The sequence below is a fragment of the Setaria viridis genome, chromosome 9 (genome assembly GCF_005286985.2).
Source record: "Setaria viridis chromosome 9, Setaria_viridis_v4.0, whole genome shotgun sequence".
Classification (NCBI taxonomy): Eukaryota; Viridiplantae; Streptophyta; class Magnoliopsida; order Poales; family Poaceae; genus Setaria; species Setaria viridis.
In genome coordinates, this window is record NC_048271.2 from 30,998,536 (window position 1) to 31,013,016 (window position 14,481).

Genomic DNA, 14,481 nt, shown 5'->3' on the forward strand with positions numbered 1-14,481 from the left:
TTTCTTGAAGTCTTTAGACCATTGTGAGCCTAAAAAAGACTCCCAAAGCAGAATCTGACGGTCAACCAAGTTGTTCCTCAATGAAACACTCAACCCCCATAACTGCAATAGATGCAAAAACGCTAAAACAAAAGCTCAATCTTCTTTTTCCTAGAATTTGCCTAGCCTACAAAAATGCTGGTACCAGCAGCCGACACTTAATTATTCAACTGAACTTTGGACCAGCATTATTCCTGTGCTCCAAATATTGATCTAGTTACAAATTTAGCAACGTGCTCCAACAAAAGTTAACAATCATTGTTCCTTAAATGCAGCTATTTGTTGGTGATCCACGAAGGTATCCGTGGATGTGAACAAAGATCGATGGAGTTAGTAGCCTGCAGGTAGATCTGGCAATATGGAGAGCAGACAGAGGATGATCAACTTGGAACGGCACATTAACTCTTCAATCTGCAAAGCCGGTGCCAGAAGTTGGTAGCTCCTTGATCACAAGCTAGCCGCTGCACTTAGGTTCTGCCAAATGCTTCGGTTCAGTTGCTCTCAAAAAAAAAATGCTTCGGTTCAGCTCCGTCGATCACCCGTAATCCTATATAAACCCGGGACGGCCTCTCCTTAATCTCCATCCATCCACATCTCCACTGCTACCTAGTCAAGTCTTCTGTACTCGGAAGAATCAGCCAAGCTTCCACAATGGGGGCTCTGCCTCGCGGCCTGCTTATCGGCGTCTGCGCCGTCCTGTTAGCGGCCGTGCTCGCCCATGCTGCGGAGCCCGAGGCCGCCTCCATGGTCGTTGGCTTGGCCAAGTGCGCCGACTGCACCAGGAAGAACATGAAAGCTGAGGCAGCGTTCAACGGTATGCTGATTTAAATGCATTTTGCTGGGAAACTTGTTGTTTTTCAGGAACTTGTACGGAAAGATTATTTAGCTGACGAATTTTCCTGTCCTCGTTTCGTTTCTTCAGGCCTTAAAGTGGCTGTCAAGTGCAAGAACGCCGACGGCATGTTCGAGACCAAGGCCCTCGGCGAGGTTGACAAGTCCGGCGCCTTCAGCGTCCCGCTCGCAGCAGACCTCCTCCGCGAGGACGGCGAGCTGAAGCAGGACTGCTTCGCGCAGCTCCACAGCGCCACCAACCAGCCATGCCCCGGACAGGAGCCGTCCTGGATCGTCAGGCCGTCCAGGGATGACGACGACAAGAAGAAGACCTTCGTCGCGGTGGCCGGCAAGATGCACTACTCATCAAAAGAGTGCGCCTCCGCGTTCCTCTGTGACCATTTCCACAAGAAGCCCATCATGATCCCTCACATACCCAAGGAGACCATCGTGATCCCCCACTTCCACAACAAGCCGGTGCCCGAGTACAAGCCGCCGACGCCCGTGCCGGTGTATCACGCGCCCGTGCCAGAGTACAAGCAGCCGACGCCCGTGCCGGAGTACCACTCGCCCGTGCCGGAGTACAAGCCACCCACTCCAGCGCACTCCCACCCGACGCCGATCTACCATCCTCCTGCCGACCAGAAGACCCAGAACCCCGAGACGGACCCTGAGAAGTTCAAGAAGCTCCTCCCGTTCATCAAGAAGAACCCCTTCTTCTTCCCCAAGTTCCGCAAGTTCCCTCCTGGCAAGGTGGAGATCAAGGCTTAGAGAGATTGGTGGGAGCTGAATTGAAGCATATAGTATTATATAGTTGGTTTGTCGGCATCTACTGTTACGTAATGCTGCATGGATCCTTACCACTTTTGGTCTCATCAGGGTGTTTCGTTAGCTCTTACAGGCCTCCAGCTTATAGGAATAAAGCATTTGCTCTGAGGATATGTGCCTGGATGAAACTACCTTAACTTATTAGATAAATATATATAAGTTTGCGTTTTTTTGTGGTCGATGTTTCTCTGTGGTCAAATTGTTCATGCTGGCTGATGATTAATATCCATCTTCTTACTGACAATTTTCATTCTGTACATGGGATTCAGACTGGACTTGTAAAAGCCCCAGCATGCTTTATGTAGTAATGAAGAGACAATTTTGTGAGAGTTGTGGCTTAGTTCAGAATTCAGGCATATCTACCAAACATTATAGAACCAACCTGGGACATTGCTTGCTTTCCAAGATCTAATTACGTTGCATTCATAAGTGGTGATGAAGAATCAGGAAGTCTGGGTAGCAAGGAATGCCTTTTGCGGCTTGCAGAGATTAGAAATGGAAAGCACTGGAAATACTACAGTATTCACCATAAAAGTTAACATACAACAAAACTTAACTAGTAGTTTGTTATTTATGGTGGAGTAAAGATGTGTTCAATTTTCGTTTGTTAGATTAAGGTCAAACAAAAATCAGGACGATTTCACTTTCGCCAGATCTCTAGAGGCCATTGTAAAATATAATTTTCTGAATATCCACCAACTCATCATTTCTAAAGCAACAAGAGGGGTTATTAGGCGGCTACTTCAGAAAACCAACAGATCATTTCTGGTATGTACTGTAACATGAAAACAAAGCCAATGGCCAAGCATGCTTTCCATGGCAGCAAGAACACGACAACTTCGATCACTAGAGGTAGTAAAAGAGGCATAAGTGAGGAAATAGTAGCTAAGGATCGTTGAACATACTTGATAGTTGTACATGAGAGTACCTGACGCATGTCTCTCTAGTGATACCACAGCATAAATATCTGAACACTCTTTTGATCTTTTCCATTGCAATTACCTGTACCCATCCCGTCCTCGGGTTAGGAATTGCTACTACCTAACAAAGGCTGCATAGAAGCTTAGGTTAGGTGTAGAACTGAAGCACATTTCATGCATTACATAGGCCAATTCTGTATTTAAGAAAAACTTTGATGCATGAATTTTATAAGTTCCAAGAAACAAACACAAAAAAGTTATTTACTTCAGAATATTTGTTAGTAAAACCAGGTCCTGTTAAGCGTACACTTATGAATATGTTTCCTTAAGCATCAGATAGTCCACAAGCACAATATAATCAAAATGCATAACAGTTGCACATTGCACGTTGCACATATGTATTCTTTTATTTGCAACCTTTTTTAGAATCTAAAACCATCATAAAAGTTTCCCACATAAATAACCATCACCATAGTTTCCCTTTTGTCATATGCCACAGCTTAACTATCCATCCATCACAGCATGGACATAAAAAAAATCAAATCATGACCTTCGGAAGTGAGAGTACAACAATGCATGAATACTGATTTATTTTACAGGAATACCGCAAAATTCATGGGGCTGGTAACTTTTCTGCATGAATACCTGACAAATGAACTGTATTAAGGACAGTACATCAAAATAATCTTCAAAATCCATGCTAACCAAAATGATAACTCTTTACTGGTACATGTATAATTGGAGTTATGTGTGGAAAGGATTGTTCCCAAGTAATGAGGAAAGTCACTTCAAAAAAATTGAACTACCAGCAACGCGATCTGTGTGGAACAGTTTCACACTCACAAGTTGCAAAGGAATTGCATAGCCATCCTTTGGCTATTGACTACTAATACACAGTAATCAGTAGTTTCTGCCTAATAGCAGCAGCATAAAGTAGGCTGCTGGAGCACGACAGAGCTGTAAATAAAAAATGTTCCGGTCCTCAATTTCAGAACTACTAGGATCGAGAACATTTTTCTCGCAGCTGGCTAAATCAGGATAAAAAAAAAGAAAAGGGTTGCCTTCCAAGCATCAAGATTCAAGAGTTATGCATTCGGCAGGCTACACCGCTTACCAGTTACAATGACGTCCACCTAGGCACCGACCTCCTTCATATCTTAGTACCTAATTCAGGCACTACTACAGAACATAGTTTTAATAACACCAACTTGTGTTACTATAGCTCAATAAGTGTGTTACTAGGTGACTTAGTAACACATCTTGTTAGTGTTATATTATGCGATGTTACTATAGTCCAATCTATTGGAACAAAAGATAGGTGTTCCATTACATCCTAAAAAAATGATTATTTTTAGTAACATATTTTTTAGCTCTAGTAACTCTTCCACATTATGAAAAAGAATATAGTTTGCAACAATGGAACATATAGTTTGTAACATATATTTTACCTATTGTAACACATCAAAATTTTCAAAAAATAAATTTTACCCATTTCATATATGGCAAATAATGTTGACATGATTTCTTTCCCAATTAAACATACACATTGCAGAATTGCACGAAACATAATTTTTAGTAATCACAATAAGATACATTGATTGTACATAAAGAAAATAAACATAGTATATATACTGATAGTATACACATAAAAGTAAAGTTGTAGAGAGCAAATGTTCATAGTAACTAAGAGTACAATGTCTTTACTACTGGAAAGAAAATTCCAATATAAGAATCTAGAATCCTAATATTCATTGTTTCTTGATCCATTCTCGAAGGTACCCAAACATAAGAATTCAGCCATTGATCATTTCAACCTGTATTGAGAAATATGTCTTTAACATGGATCATTTCAAATGCACGGAGAAATTAATTAAGTAGTTGTAATATTAAATATTCAAAAAAGCAACTATAGCATACACAAATCAAAAAGCAATCGGTACTCTTTTGGCACGATCACCAAGTCATTATAGACCGTAAGTACCAGGATATGCATATTACCTGCAAGGGATGAGTAAATGCATGTTATTCTGATGGTGACAATGACATGTAACCTCAATTGCAAACATCATCTAGGCAAGATGTCACTTATGTGAGGCTCTAATGTTTTCAGTCAAATATATTTTCAATGAAGATTACTAAGCATACTATCAAAGATAAGTAATAACTTTTGTGTGCAAAGAGAAAAGACAAACAAATCTGGTAGCTGGATGATGACATATGATGAGATAATACTGAAATAACAAAAGGTGGCTTTAACATATAAATAAATTTATCTTTTCGGTACCAAGGTACACAAAGTGGGTGCGAAAATATCTTCCCGAAGAAGTTTGATCTGATACAAGACTGAAATTATGGTGTAGCCTACATTATATTATTAAATTGTATTATTACTAGAGCAACGATTAAGTAATTTGGATCGGACCAATGATACAAAATCAGTCCTATAAATTGCACAAGTCAGATGAGGCACTTTCTTATTGCATTGCTAGTTACATGTAAGATTGACATGTACCTAGGGTTGAAAGCGGTCGAACTCGGTCGAGATAACCCCAATACCGTTTTCACTTTTACATTTCAATACGAAAACAAAATCGAATTCGGGAAGGTCAGAAACGAACACGAAAATGAACTAACGAGATATCGAAAACGAACTAATTCGATCGGGAACATGTCGAACACGGTCGGAATAGGAAAAGCAAAATGGAAACACCGACTCGTAGAACCTAGTTGAGCATGACAAGTTGACAACATGCCAACAGTCCGGTACCGACACAACCACATATGGTCATGCACAATTCACTTGTACACATACATTGATACACAAATCACCAATTCACCATAACAATTGATAAATAGGCAACATGTCTAAATAGCATAAGGGCGTAACATATTGTCAGAGTCACACAGACTGACAGAACACCACCATAGTCCATATACCATAGCTCCAATCCAGGATCCCAGCTGAAGAGCATAGCACAAAAGCAGCAAAGCACAAGTTTTGACTACAACTAAAATATAATTATTTAGAGCCATTTGGACTAGCCAACAGGTTATATTTCAGCAGCACTTTCCATGGCATCTGGATCACTTCCCATGTCTTCTAGTTCCTCAGTGTCCCATTCATTCCCCTCATTGATTTCTTCATGCTGCAAGTTGGCAAGTTGCCATTGTGAAGAAAAGCAGTATAACAGTCAGTAAGGATCAATGAAAGGACTAACAAGTAATAACCAGTCAACCAATAAAGATATGCATAATCTAAAATGACCAAATGAAAATATACCTCAAACTTAAGCTTATTAACCATTGCAGAAGACAATGCCTCCACTTCAAGGTCACTCACAATTGATCCAACATTTTTGGAATCTAAATACAAAATGAAAGATATGAAATCAGTCCATTTTCAAGTGCAAATATAAGTTTGTAACTAAAAAGTATGTACAGAACTACAGATCATCACCTTTTCTTGCTGCAGCTACCCAATCTTTGGTGCAAATCCATGCCTCTACAATCTCAGGGTCAAGGCGATCACGGTAGGGATCAACAACACAACCAACAGCACTAAAAGCAAACTCGAATGCAACAATCGATACTTGTATGGCCATCACATCACAAACAATCTGTGTAAGGATAGGATAGTCTTCCCTCTTATTCTTCCACCAAGCTAAGATGTCAAACTCACCAGCAATTTTCTGAAGAGGTTCGGCCATATACTTCTCCAACTCATTTGACTCAACCATACCAGGTTCACTTGCAGAATATAAGAAGTTTTCAAGGTCTTGATCTACATCACCCATTAATATATTTGTTGCATTACTAGGTCCAGTTCTGCTACTTTTCTTCTTTGACGTTGCATTAGCCGAACTAGCAATAAAACTAATACAACTTCTTTATCACACTAACAAACTCATCAAGTTTAACTTGATACTCATCACCATAGAACTTCCTCATGTAGTATTCAATAAGCTTTTTCTTATATCTAGGATCAAGAAAACAAGCTACAACAAGAGCAATGTTGGACTGCTACCAATATTTCTCAAACTTTTCATTCATTGCAATTGCCATTGCACTAATTGTGGCATCATCACTAAAGCACCATTCATCAAGCATGAGTTTTATATCACAGAAACCTTTGTAAAACAAGTTTGCAGTAGGATATGAAGTACCGGATAGAATTTCAGTGAGGTCATAAAATTTCTTCAAGCATTGATAAAGTGTAAATGCCTTGCCCTATTCAGCAGGTGGGGGAGATATTTTGGCATACCTATGATGATTTGCAGACTTCAGCCTCACAAAAGCATCCTTGTAGTACAAAGCATCTCTTAGCATGAGATAGGTAGAATTCCACCTAGTCGACACATCCATTGAGATACCCCTTTTTGTGTCCAATCCAGATTTAGTGGCACACTTCAAAAGCATTTCCCATTGTAATGGAGATCCTTTCACAGCTAACACAAGTGATTTGATTTTGGTAATTGTTGCTTCAACCCATCTCTAGCAACCAAATTGAGGATATGACAGGCACATCTAACATGAAAAAAGATCCCATCACAAACTAGAGAGCCATTACCATTATCTTTCAGATCTGAAATTATATCATGAACAACCACTTCATTGGAACTAGCATTATCTAAAGTCAAGGCAAACAATCTCTTCTCAATGTACCAATTAACCATAACTTTAGTAAATGTTTCTGACAGCTTTACACCGGTATGCCTTCCTTTCACTTTGAAAAAACTAATAATTCTCTTCTGCATATGCCACTCATCATCTACCCAGTGAATTGTGACACGCATGTACCCTTTGTTTTGGCATGAGGTCCACATATCCATGGTTGCACTAAAGCGGCACTGCATAGTTCTCAAGTACGCATACAAAACTTCCTTCTCTTCGAAATATTTATCCATTATTTCTTTCCTAATAGTGATACGTGACTTAATTGGAAAATTAGCATGGAGAGACTTTATGAAATCAACAAGATACTCATGCTCAACTATGTTGAAAGGATATTCATGCATGGTTATTACCAAATTTAATTTATGCAAACTAACTTCTTGGTCATATTTGTAGGGCCGAACATGAGTAATTTCAGTACTAGGATCCTTACCAACTTTGAGTTGTTGCTGTCCTCTTACAATATTGTGTTGCGACTTCAAATGGTTCTTAAACCCAGTTGTCCCATGGTTTCCTTCAGCTCTGTACCTTTGCTTGCACTTTGGGAAGTTACAATATCCCCTCAACTGCTCATACTTCTGTCCATTCACCTCTACAACATCAAGTTTCTTTATACAGTACTTCCAGACTGTTGATGTGCATCTCTTCCTCCTCTTCCCAGTCAGTTGAGGTTGCTCTTGGTCTTCGTCATCCTCTTCATCTTCCTCAGTCATCTGGAATTGCAATTGGAGTTGCAGCTTCATCACCCTGTATCTGGACATCTGGATTTGTAATTGGAGTTGCAGCTTCATCACCCTGTATCTGGACATTTGGATTTGTAATTGGAGTGGTAGCTTCACTTGGTGTTGAAGAACCCCTTGCAGATGGTGGTGCTGGAGTTCGACTAGAACTAGGAGTAGCACTAGGTTTTTGAGATGCAAGCCTTTTACTTCTAGATCCTGATAAGAAAAAAAAGGAAAACATTGCTAAATCATCAACTTGCATGGCTGCATCTTGTTGACGCCAGTCGGTGTCAAGAAGAGAGGAAAGTGGTCGACGCAGTCAAACAGAAGGCTGTGGCTAGGGAAATCAGCCGACAAAGCTATAGTGTTTCGGCCAATTAGCTGATGAAGTTGATGGAGACTGGCTGATTGGAAGCCAGACCAGCTCGACCGATATGGGCCTAAATGGGCCAAGGCGGTAACAAGATGAAGACAGAGTTGGCCCATAGAGGATTGATTGGTGTTCGACTCCGATGCAAGTTGTATCCGAATGTAAATATTTATTATTTTGAATAAGAGATAAAATCGTAGTCGGTTAGGAAATTGGTTGTAACAGGGTATAAATAGGTGCCTCGTGAGGCTTGTAAAACAACCCAATAATCATCAATACAAATCTACTTTTTCCACACAACTTCACTTTCAAGTCGGCGACTTCGCCAAACCTTTTTCTTTTCACGAGTTCGTACGAGTTGGCAGGGCTGCATCAACACAACCTCTGGCAAATTTGTAAGTTCTGCGTATCGAGTAATATCTAAGCTTTAACTTTGGGCGCATCGCTGTTATTTCGTTTAGATTTATTCACTAGTTATCGATATTTACTAGAATTGTAGGTTTTACCTGTTATTTTAGTTTTTGTCATTAGTTATCCAGCTTGAGGCACGAACTGTTGGCTATATCAGTATTTTGTTTATTATCATACAACCGATTAGGTCTATTCCAAGTATTGTCTCTGTAGCATTGTTTAGGTTACTCTAGTACTTTCTTTTACAGTTGCCACGTGATTATCAGCTGCTTCATAGCCGGTCATCTTTACACTAAATCAGCCAATCCGCTGATACATCTTTTGGAATAGATCGGAACTTCAGCCGATCAAATCTCTGGAATTTGATATCTTTTCTTCCTTGTCAATCAATAGGTCGGATTGACTGGCACGCCGCGTGAACCGCACCAGGGCAACAACCTGAACAGGAGCTAAGCAGATTCTCTTGGGTCGTGTGTCCGACGCAGGAGTCGGGGCCACTGTCCGATTTTTTTCCATCAACACACTTTTGGCACGCCCAGTGGGACGAAAGGAAGATCCAACATGTCAAAGGTTGCTGAAATCTAGGAAGACAATGTCATTGAGGTCACCGAGGCAGATCTCAAGGATGACTAGAGGGATGAGATGGCAAAGGCTATAGAAGAATTCAAGAAGGCATGCCTGCAGTCCTACAGTGGCACCAGGAGCGGGGAACCCTTCAAGAAAACCGCTCTCCCGACTCCTCGCCAAATCACCATCGCCGAAGACTCAAGGAAGATGTCCGAGATGATCCAGCAGTCTGTTTATGAGGCCATGATTGATCAGTCCAAGGTGATGACTCACACAGAGTACAATGCTATCATCAGCTCTATGGCCAATGGTGTGGCACAGGGGTATCAGGGACCAGCTTACGCCCCTCCTATCAGCGCACCGGTCACAAGCTTCTCGGCGGCACCCACTATGTTCCAATCGGCTCCTTAGCCGATGCAGATGTAGAATGGAGGCTACAACACTACATTGCCCCTAGGTTATAGCGGTGCACCGCCTTCTCAATCACAAATACTGTTTCATCTTACACCAATTCCTCCTGTGCAACTGCCGTTGATGACATCAGCGCAGTGGGGAATAGCAGGGATACCTGTCGATTTGGATCCATCCACTAGTTACGAAGTGCCTCCAGGAGTTTACGTTTCAGGATCTCCGGTACAGACGTCATTTCCATCAGCTCCTCGGCCGACAGTCCCGCAATATCAACAGACTGCTTCGGAAATCGGCAGGAGGGCAGGCGTTCCGGATCCCCTCAAACTGCAGTGCCAATGGTATTGTACAACGAGGCAGTAGATGCGCTACGACATGTCGATACTACTCGCCAGCAGCCATCAGCTCCTCAGCCAACAGTCCAGCCGCAAGATCTACAGCACGCTCCAATCTTCCACCCAATCACGGTGCCGGAAGTTCAACAACATACGCCAATGGCTCAGCCGATTGCATATCAGCAGCAGTAGCAGGTGGATTGGACCACAAGAATAACTGATATAATACAAGACCAGTTCGAATTGAAGCTAAAGGTACAAACCTACACATACAAGACGCCATACCCACCCGCCTATGATCTATTACCATTCCCTCATCGGTACAAGGTGCCCGACTTCACTAAATTCTCGGGTCAAGATGACACGTCCACGGTGGAGCACGTCAACAGATTCATCATCCAGTGCGGAGAAGCTGCTACACAGGACGCTTTGAGGGTACAGTTGTTCTCATCGTCCCTGTCCGGGTTAGCCTTTCAGTGGTTTACGACGCTACCGCCTAACTCCATCGTCACTTGGGCTGATTTGGAGAAACAATTCCATAAGTACTTCTTTGCAGGGGTCCACGAGATGAAGCTGCTAGATCTAACTAGCCTCAAGCAAAGAAGCGATGAGTCGATGGCCAGCTATATATAGAGATTTAGAGAGATCAGGAACAAATGCTACAGTCTTGTTTTGACTGATGGCCAGCTGGCCGATACCGCTTTTCAAGGGCTCCGACCGCACATCAAAGAAAAATATGCTTCCCAGGAGTTCAGGAGTCTAAGCCAGATAGTACACCGGCTATCCGGTCAGGAGGTGCGCCCCTTTGACCGATGGAGAAACTTCCAGAAAAAGGTAGCCTACGTGGGAGGGTCCGATTTAGAAGAGGAGGTAGAAATCGCCTTGGCAGAATGGGTCAGAGGCAAAAAGCCAATTTCATGCCCATTTGGAAAAAAGGAACCAGAAACGTTCGGTTTCGATACATTTAAGGCCGATAAGATCTTCGACTTGCTGCTACAGAAGGACAGATCAAGCTCTCACCCTACCATCCAATCCCGTCGTCCGAACAGCTTAAGAAAATGAAGTACTGCAAGTGGCACAATGCCACATCTCACGATACCAATGAGTGCAAATTCTTCCATCAGCAAATACAGTCGGCCTTTGAGCAAGGGAGGCTTAAGTTTGAAGTCCCCACAAAACCAGCACAATCAATGAAAATCGACCAACATCCCTTCCCAGCCAACATGGTCGACGTTGGCGGAAAGAACGCAATCCAGACCAAGGTGCTAACATCAGAATCGGCCAGGAGGAGCGGGGCTATGGACCCCAGGAATCAGGTTTTGGCCGGTGATGTTAAAGGTAAAGGCCGAGCAGAAACAGAGGACAAGAACCTAGAGAAGCCCCGTCGGCCTATCACGTCTCGGGACCTACTTAACAAGTACCAAAGGCAACAGGAAGACACGAGACGCCAGGAAGAGATGATGCACCGGCACGAGAACCATTGGAGGTGTCCGTTCTGAGTGCAACAACTGACAACTACCCTGAGTGCAACGGTCAGTACTGCAGCAGTCGTCCGTTCAAGAGGTCATGCTCCGGAGATCAAGGACAGGAGCCGATCAGCAGAAATAGGCTCGAACAAGAAGACAGGCGCGTTTCAGTGCGTGATCAGATGGGGGGCAGAGTAAATAACTATAATTGGCGGGGGGCAGAGCTAGCGCACATAATTGGCTGGGAGAGATGGCTGATGCAAGAATCTCTGACAAAAATCCGTTGGGCCAAGAACCGGGTTGGGAACGTACGAAGCTGCTGGGTAAACCAGTGAACCCCAGATGGTGCCCAGATGGTTTGACCAAATCCCAGAAGAGAAGGGTCTAGCACTTACGCCAATGGGAACAACAAGAGGAAGAATAGAGGCAAGCGTTGGACAAAAAAGGAGTCAAATCTCAAGTTTGGTGCCCCAGAAGAAAAGCTGATGAAGAAAAATTCGGTTGCCCACGTTAACATGGTGTTCATCTTACCAATGGAGTTCATGGCTCCCGTTGACCGCGATAACACAATAGATATAGAAGAGCGAATGGCACAATTGGCTCTGGAACCAATGGCCGCCACTTTTGAAAAACTCGAAGATGAAAAATGCCAGTATCTCAAGGCTCTGTTCCTCAAGGGGCAAGTCGACGGACGACCAGTCACCAAGTTGTTGGCAGATGGAGGCGCGGCAGAAGACTTGATCAAGACGGACATGATAGTCAAGGACTTCGAAGGCAGCATATCTCCAGCCTGGGGGGCACTCTGGATTGACCTCACCATCGGTAGTAAGACCCTACCCACCACTTTCTTCATCATTAATGGTAAAGGGTCCTATAATAGGCTGCTTGGACGAGACTAGATCCACACGAATTGCTGCATCCCATCTAGAATGCACCAGTGCCTCGTCCAGTGGATCGGCGACATGATTGAAGTGGTCACCGCCGACTCCTCTTACAGCATTGCCGCAGCTGACGCGCAACAATGGAGATATGAACATGTCAGATGCATATCTGGTAGGACCTGGGACACTGACTTCTTGAAGGTGTCTGATTTCGGTCTACAGCCAATCCAAGCAGTTGGCTTGGAAGAATCGTCTTGATGGATGAGTTCGTCTGAGAATATGGGAAGCTTGGGCATGGGTTCACGTCGACCGATTCATTAGAGATGGTAGATCTTAGAGATGGTAGCAAGCCGAGGCCGACGTATATTAGTGCTAAATTAGATTCTGAGTATAAACGCGAGTTAGTGGATTTATTAAGGGAGTTTAAAGATTTCTTTGCCTGGGAGTATCATGAAATGCCTAGTCTAGACCTGTCAATTGTCGAACATCGGTTGCCCATAAAACCAGGGTATTGGCCATCAGCAACCTGCGCGATGTTGTAATCCAAACATTCTACCTGATATAAAGGCCGAAATCACAAGATTGATTGAAGCAAGGTTCATTCGGCAATGTTGATATGCCAATTGGATTTCTAATATTGTTCCTGTGTACAAGAAAAATGGAAAACTATGTGTTTGCATTGATTTCAGGAATCTTAACCAAGCCACGCCGATGGATGGATACCTAATGCCGACGGCCGATGTATTGATAGATGCTGTTGCGAGACACAAGGTTATCAGCTTCATGGATGGTAACGCCAGATAAAATCAAGTATTAATGGCTGAAGAAGATATCTTCAAAACGGCCTCCAGGTGTCCTGGTCATCTCGGTTTGTTCGAATGGGTAGTCATGACTTTCAGTTTGAAAAACGCTGGAGCTACATATCAAAGGGCCATGAATTATATATTCCACAAACTTATCGGTGTTCTGGTAGAAAATTTACATTGATGATGTCGTTGTCAAGTCAAAGGGATATCGATAGTATTTGGCTGATTTGCGCAAGGTGCGCTGGAGTGCATCAGGAAGCACGGGTTGAAAATGAACCCGAACAAGTGCGCTTTTGGCGTTTCGGCTAGTCAGTTTCTAGGTTTCATGGTCCACAAGCGCGGTATCGAGATCTACCAGAAGATCATAACCGCCATCAACAAAGTTGTGGCCCACAAGACAAGACTGAATTGCAGTTCTTAATCGGCAAGATCAACTTCATCCGGAGATTCATATCAAACCTATCTGGACACATTCAAGCTTTCAACCCGTTGTTGAAGTTGAAGCCCGACCAAGAATTTGTTTGGGGTGAAGAACAACAGAAAGTGTTAGATGACATCAAACAATATCTAGTGTCCCTTCCCGTGTTGGTTCCTCCTCAAGTCGATAGGCCTTTCAGATTGTATCTATCGGCTGATGAACAAGCTAACGGTTTGACGTTGATCCAGGAGTTTGAAGGAAAAGAAAGGGTAATTTATTACGTCAGCAGAAGACTTGGACACTGAAACCAGATATTCTCTAGTGGAGAGGTTGTGCCTTTGCCTATATTTCTCTTGCACTAAACTCAGGCACTACCTATTGTCGGCGGAATGTGTAGTCGTGTGCAAAGATTATGTTGTCAAGTACATGTTATCACTGCCGATTTTGAAGGGTAGGATTGGAAAATGGATTCTGGCCCTCTCGGAATTCGATTTGAGGTACGAATCGGCCAAGGTCGTCAAAGGTCAAGTAATGCCTGACTTCGTAGCCCAACACTGTGGGGTCGGACATTACTGTCGTCAAGCCGGTTCCATGGACTTTATATTTTGATGGATCCTCATGTGGGGCTGGATCAGGAATCGGCATAATCCTCATATCGCCTCGGGGGGCAAGTTATGATTTCTCTCTGCCGATTGAAGCTTCTACCACTAAAAATCAAGTAGAGTATCGGGCCATCATAAAAGGGATCCAACTATTGAGGGAGGTCAAGGCTGACGCGGTGGAAATATTTGGGGATTTCATGCTTATC

At 43.0% G+C, this 14,481-nt stretch overlaps 1 protein-coding gene across 1 annotated transcript; it reads left to right on the forward strand.

The window, feature by feature from the left end:
* The first annotated feature begins 594 nt into the window (after positions 1-594).
* Positions 595-1,879, forward strand: LOC117840108 (proline-rich protein 2). Its single transcript, XM_034720565.2, has 2 exons — positions 595-853; positions 962-1,879. Exons 1-2 carry the CDS (start codon positions 691-693, stop codon positions 1,639-1,641), a joined length of 843 nt encoding a protein of 280 aa, XP_034576456.1. The 5' UTR covers positions 595-690; the 3' UTR covers positions 1,642-1,879.
* The last annotated feature ends 12,602 nt before the right edge of the window (positions 1,880-14,481 follow it).